Source organism: Galeopterus variegatus, unplaced genomic scaffold, assembly GCF_000696425.1.
Source record: "Galeopterus variegatus unplaced genomic scaffold, G_variegatus-3.0.2 Scaffold2916, whole genome shotgun sequence".
NCBI lineage: Eukaryota > Metazoa > Chordata > Mammalia > Dermoptera > Cynocephalidae > Galeopterus > Galeopterus variegatus.
Genome location: NW_007729027.1, coordinates 137649 through 144722, shown reverse-complemented (window position 1 = coordinate 144722; position 7074 = coordinate 137649). Strand labels below are relative to the sequence as shown.

At 41.7% G+C, this 7074-nt stretch overlaps 1 protein-coding gene across 2 annotated transcripts in view; it reads right to left on the bottom strand.

Moving 5' to 3' along the window:
* Nucleotides 1–5902, bottom strand: part of SETD3 (SET domain containing 3) — a 73067-nt gene extending 67165 nt beyond the window's left edge. For both annotated transcript variants that reach the window (XM_008583445.1, XM_008583446.1), the window contains exons 1-3: nt 5795–5902; nt 3794–3886; nt 1205–1353 (exon numbers count right to left, since the gene is read on the bottom strand). In XM_008583445.1, the coding sequence (XP_008581667.1) occupies nt 1205–1353; nt 3794–3886; nt 5795–5897 (345 nt within the window). In that variant the 5' untranslated portion in view covers nt 5898–5902. The remainder of the gene's footprint in view (nt 1–1204; nt 1354–3793; nt 3887–5794) is intronic.
* Nucleotides 5903–7074: the final 1172 nt, after the last annotated feature.

Genomic DNA, 7074 nt, shown 5'->3' with positions numbered 1-7074 from the left:
AGGCAGGAAGGCAGGAAGGCAGGAAGGAAGGAAGGAAGGAAGGAAGGAAGGAAGGAAGGAACGAAGGAACGAAGGAACTTAGTTAAGATATTCTGGGCAGCATCCACACTAATGAAGCTTTTCATGTGATCCAAGAAAAGAATGTGTGACATCTCACCTTTATGTCTATTAGTCATAAACAGTTAATGTCTACTCTTTGAATTATTTTTGTGTGTCTTGCCCCTTATTACTGATTATAAGTGCCAGGAAAGAAGAGACCCTTTGTTTTTTAGAAGCATGGTATAATATCAAGCAAGTTACTAGTAGATATTTAACAGGTATGTAATAAACCAGTGTATGGTTTATCAATGTATCAATGAAAGGTTAACTACAACTTGATCAAAAATGTTACTGGAGGTTTGAGGGGCCCAAACAAATAATACCCATTTCCTTCACCCAAGTTCAGAACCAACTGAGAGACAAGAATCCAACAGATGGTCACCCAAAATATCACCTACTGAATCCCAGAATTAGACAGACTCCCCCACCTAGTTACAGGCAGAACTGGTTCCTCGCAGCCCTATCCAAGTGTGGGCCTGCTCCTGCAAAGCTACAAGGTGGAGAGAGCAGAGCACAGCAAACGTACATGGCAACCAGCTCCCACCAAGAAAAAGGCCAAGCCCAGTTTCTTCTCCCAAACTCAGCAGATTAGTTACACCTCCTCTTTAGGTGAGGCCTGGACGAGGGGTAGAGAGAGGCTGGGATTTCTCCTCTTTACCTGTCATCTCTCATGTTGCCGTTGCAGTAAGCTACCTTCAGCCACTCAGTTACCCCTTCCAGAACACTGGAAAGCATCCTCAACACCACCACCCTCCATCCCATCCCCTCCTCCAATCTGTCACGAGATCCTTGTGCTCTCCCTCCAAACCAGGAGTTCACATCCTTTTCTTTAGTTAAATCTCAAAGTTTTGTGAGGCATGTTCTATGGTCTCCCTACGGAGGCTCAGAAATGTGAACTGACTTGCCTGGAGTCACTGGGTAATGGCACAGCTCCCAAGTTAAGAGACAGCTGCCGCAGAGAGGAAGGAGAGTCAGGCCACACTGCCCATTTGCCTGCAAGGCTCAGAACAAGCCCAAGGCATCTACCTCCAGTCCCGTGCCCTCTACACCACGCCACAGTTCAAACATACTTAGACCCCCTCAGAGCAACATTTTATAAACTCACCTTGATATCTCTTGTTGCTCTCAAACCAAAGCCTTCTTCTTTGAAGTTAGTCATTTCAAAGCCCTCGACAGAAGCCCCATTTTCAGAGGCCCATTTCATTAGATCAGGAAAGTAATCTTCTCTTTTTCCATCAAAAGTAACAGACAGACCTGTACAGAACCATGTTTTAAAAATCAAGAGCTACTTTTAGGACATATCATTTACATCTCTTTCAGAAAATAAAAAACAGACCATAACACTGGAAATAGTCTTAACACTCTAGTGTTGAGACTAGTCTTGAAATAATCAAAACTAATCACCACATAGTCATAGTACAAACCTTAACTAGTGACAGGAAAGGCAAATGAAAATCCTAAACTCTCTGTCAGTTACAGAGAAACATTTACAATACTAGGTAAAAAGAATATTGACCAGTAGGTGCTGTTAAGTAACAAAATGACAGAGGGAGGAAAGCCTTCATTATCACCACCACGGATTTACAACGTCCAACATGCCATCATGTTCACATTTGCTTTAAGAAAATTCCCTCTGAAACAAGAATCAGCAGCTCACACTCATGCACAAGGAGACATTGGTAAGGATGAGCACCAGAGCCCTGGTTCTAAGAGCACAAAACCAGAGAGCTTTAAAAAAGAACACTATAGCACAATTTAAACAGCTACGTCTATATGGATCAACATAAATAAAACACAAAATGTAACACTATTTTTTTTAAAAAATCAAGTGGTCTGACCCCATTAATGTAAATTTTTAAAATACTAATTACAACCATTTATTTTTATGGAGTTATATATGGGGTTTTTTGCTTTTGGTTTTTTGTGGGGTTTTTGTGGGTTTTTTTGGGCAGCTGGCTGGTATGGGGATCCAGACCCTTGACCTCGGTGTTATAACAGCACACTCTAACCAACTGAGCTAACCGGCCAGACCTATAGGGTTATATATGAAGCAGAAAAACACATACAGTAAAGATGAATATCCCTGAGGAGGGAGGGAATAGAATGGGATGGAAGAGTGGGGCTTTAGCTATATCTGTAATGTTTTATTTCTTAAAAACAAATACAAAAACAAAACAAAGGAGAGTAGGGGGGAAGGGGAAGAAGACCGGTAGGTGGGAAAGAATTTAAGGAGAACTCGAACTAATACTTTGACATGTGCTCAATCTGGGTAGTAGATTCTCAGGCATCTGTTATATTATTTTCTGGACATTTCAGCATGTTTGAGATATTCAAAAAGATGAAAACTCAGACATAGGAAAAACCATTATGTTTTGATGAATAAAAGAAGAGAAAAAGGAACTTTATTAACATGAGAAACTGGTGTGGAACCCAGCCCAGGTGCCTGTGGCCATCTCGCCACAATATAACAGTCAACAGAGCTGTGAAGAGGTAACCGCCTAGCACAATGTTGTGCCACACTAGATATGGAAAGATAATTTGAAAAGTAAAGAAGAATGACTTGAGTTAGGGATATTCTAAGACTTTACTCTTCACTCATGGAGAACTAATGAATGCTCTAACTTTAGTGTCAGTTATAGTAAACTGTATCCACTCAGGAAAAAAACTCAGGATATACAAAAATTTTTCGGCTGCCTATTTGGTGAGATAAGATTAGCACAGTTTACCATTTAGTGCAAATAAACACATTATAAAGGAAACTGCTCTCCATTTGGGGGTTTGAGACCATCTAAGCTAAAGATCACATGTTTATAGATATCTATAGCAGAGCAATAAAACTACTACTTATGATAGAAAATGAAAAACAGGAGCTAGTCAGTTAGCTCAATCAGTTAGAGTGCAGTGATAATAACACCAAGGTCAAAGGTTCAGATCCCCTTACCGGCCAGCTGCCAAAAAAAAACACCACAAAAAAATCCTCTTCTCACTCCCTTTCATGACAATAAGAAAGGGAGTAGAAGGAGGCTTTTCTCATCCTTTTAAATGCATGCTCTTATGTTTTTTCCTTTGACTTTCTGCATGGCCCTGTACACCAATCGCTACTTTTTGTGCCTTACAGAACAAAAAGAATAGCTATACTGAATGAGCTTTTTCAAACTGACACTTAGCCCATAGCCAGCCTTCTTGAGAATCATGGAGATGGCTGCTGAATATACCCTGTAAAAACACAGCTTAAGAAATATAACTATCTCTTACTTAACCTTGAGTTAATCATAAGCATTTAATAATATATTAACCAATCAGCATATATTTTTGTGTTGATCATACAAAATATTATGCACTGTCCTGAAACCCAAAAGGAAATACAGTATGAAAAACAGATTTAAGTGTATATTTCATAAAATAAATAAATAAAAGTTGTATCACTTTAGTCCCCAGATACAAACATTTTTTTTTCCCCTAAAACTCAACATCTTTTCCCTTTCCAAAGCAGGTAACAGCATCTCAGAAACAGGAGAGATCCCAACAGTCTCCCAGTATGATCTCTCTCCCAATCCAGGAACCCCTTCTATACCAGCCTTTCAGATGGGCATTGAATGACACTGAGAACTTTACTACTCTTGAAACCTTTCTGACTTAGGCCAAGTTTCTACATGACATTATTAAATTATGATCATCATTCTGGCAATTTTACCTTTTTGCTTTTTTCGTATTTTTTCCACAAGAGCCCGGATCTGCACATACTCTTCCCATTCTTTTCCTGGGCCAGGTGCAGGACTGCTGCATTCTGTAACATAACAGCCAAGTTACTGAAACACCTGCCTACTTCCACTTAACCTACTAATCTGCAGAAGAAAGAGGGTCTGGATTTTGTCATTGCTGTTGTTGCTGGTTTAATTTTAAAGGACAGAGATATTACAGCCATGAAAACAAATGTGACACAGATATAGCAGGTATACTTTTCAAAGCACATAAATGCTCTGAAACCATAAAAATGCCCCTCACTAAACTGTGACCCAATACCCAAGTGTAAGTACCTAGTTTGCATCTACCTTACTATTGCTGCTCTGATAACTTTCCCTCAGAGTACACTTAAAAAAATCTAAAAAGCTAAAATACAAAATATTTTCCAAAAACTCCTCTAGATGGTAAAAAGAATACTAAAATTCAACATTTAGGCTGGCTGGTTGCTCAGCTGGTTAGAGCACAGTGTTATAACAACAAAGTCAAAGGGTTTGAATCCCCGTGTGGGCCAGCCACCAAAAAAAAAAAGTCAATATTTCTTTCTAGTTACAATAGCTCTCTTAGGGAACCTGTTAAATTGGACATAAGGATAATCAGTCAACAAACATTTCACATCCATGTGTAAGGCACTATATTAAGCACTCTGGGGGAGTTACAAAAAGAGATGGCATAGTCACTGCTAAAAAAGCAGCTAGGATTCTACTATAGGGCCAGAACCAAAAGACCCACACTCAAGACGGGCCAGGCATTTTGGAAGGCTTCATGCTGGGCACCCTGCTTATCAGCAGGGCTTTCTTTTTTAAACAATTATGTCAGTTTAAAGAGAGAGCCCCCTTCCCATGCTCCTGCTAAACCTCTTGGTCCCTTTTACTCTTTAAGGAAAAGAGTCTTTGTAGCAAATAATTAACAGTAACTAATTATGCATTGACTCATAATTATTAAGCTTAACCAGTCTTACTTCTTCCTCCCTCAGCAAGGAAGCCCTGGAAAACAATGGTTAAGAAGACATGAGGCTTCCTCAAGATGCCTGCAAAGATGCCTGCAGGCTACTTGGGGAGACAGGTGATGGGTGGTAAGGACAGCCTCACTCTGCAGAGGTCTACAGGGGCCTAGGGAGCACTCAGTGAGGGACCTGACCCCAACTTGGCTGCTGCTGCCTGCTTTCTATCAGGGAGAGAAAGCTAAATTTTTATTTAAGGTTTAATGTGTCACATAATCTAAACATAATGAGCAAAGGTTAATGGAGTGATCACAGCTCAATTTCAGGCATAGGGAGCACGAATTTAAATTCACAATTTTAGAAAGTTATCAAATTATACTAACTTACTAAAGCAAGTATAGGAACTTAACAGGTATTTCATGTCCTTGAACCAAGAACTCTTAAACTTCAGCATGTGAAAGTCAGAATCACTGAAAATAAAGGTGAGACACTCTGATAAGGGGCAGAGCTCCACAGGTCTGCTCTCTAAGAGACTGCTGGCCTTGCCTTGGGCAAGAGCCCATGACACACCTTCACAGCTAAATCTCATGTAGTCCTCATAAAATCCCTGAAACAATTATCATCTAAGTTTACCGATAAGACCCCTAAGCTTCAGAAGGGTTCAGTAACTTGTCCAAGGCCACACCGCTAAAAAGTAGTCGAGTTCGTTCCTGGCCACCAGTCCCCAGGGAAGCCTCTGCTCCGAGTGGCTGTGCTACAGAAACCCTATGTTCATTATTTCAGCCAAGCCTCACTAACAGTCACACAGTTCCAAGAGGTGCCAGTATCTACATCTTTACAGATGGTGGATTTCGAGTTAGGGAAGTTCTGGAACTTGCCCAGCTCACATGGCTCAGAAGCCAGGACATGAACACAGCCTTGTTTGATCCACGCTTCCCCATCCCTGTGAGCCTCACGGGCCACTGGAGTCGCAAAGGCATGAAAGGCACACATACCGCACAAGGGACTTACTCTGCAACAGCTCACTAGTGAGGTTCAAGATTTCCTTCGGCGAGACAGCTGCTGTAGCACCAGTGCCAGATTTCTGCGTTTTTACTCGACTCTTCTTACCCATTTTCTGACTACAGAGAAGAGAAAGAAAAGACAAAAGGAAAACAATTACATTACCAGAGAACAAAATCAAGCAATAAAATGTGGCACAGAAGTGTCTTAGTCTGGGCCGGCCCAGTGGTGCACTGGAGAGTGCGCCGCTTGGTAGCGCGGCGGCGCTCCCGCCGAGGGTTCGGATCCCATGTGGAGACCGGTTCCCGCTCACTGGCTGAGCGCGGTGCGGGCGCAACACTGAGAGTTGCGATTCTGTTACCGGTCAGTAAAAAAGACAGGATCCCATGTGGAGACCGGTTCCCGCTCACTGGCTGAGCGCAGTGCGGGCGCAACACTGAGAGTTGCAATCCTGTTACCGGTCAGTAAAAAAGACCAAAAAAAAGGAAAAAAAAAAATTATGTACACATCACACTCTTAAATCATAAGGGCACAAAGACTTATATATTCTCTCCTCATTTTGCTTTGAAAGAATAATTTCCCATTAAAAGCAACCGTATCATACACAACAGATTACACTTTCTGTATAAATGCTAAAGACATTTTGGAACTCAAAGAAACTTTAGACAGCTAGTCCAATTCCTACATTTGTTCCACAGAAAAGCCAAAGTGCCTTGCCAGGGTTTCACGGGAAGTCAATGGCAGACCCTAGGCTTGAACACAGTCTCCCATTAGCATCCAATCTGGCACTTTGACCATGAGTCTTATATTGTCGGATACATGAGAAGTGACTAAACTATTTCTCAAGCAATGAGAGAGTACGACATAGGACACACTAGTGGTATTCTGGGTGAAGACCTCTATGGGCTAGTGTCTGAAAATGTTTTATAACAGTACATCTCATGGGAAGTGAGGATTTGGATGTATGGAGAAAGGGGAGAATGACTCACAGGCAGGACAAGACTAGGAGCAGCATGAGGGATGCATAGTGAGGAGAGGACCCCAGCTGGGCAGGGGGTTCTGGGGGGAGGCCAGCAAGCCAGCCACCTCAAAAAGGTCTAGAATTGCTGCCAGAGGAAATTGGATCTGATCCCCTAAAGAGAAGCACATTAGAATGACAATCCATGAAGATGGAGAAAAAGTGTCCGGACAAGAAGCTACCAAAGCACTCCACAATCTAACTGATAACAAACCACCACATGGCATACTCCATGAAGCCTCAGACCAGTGAATTACACTCAATCTCAAGG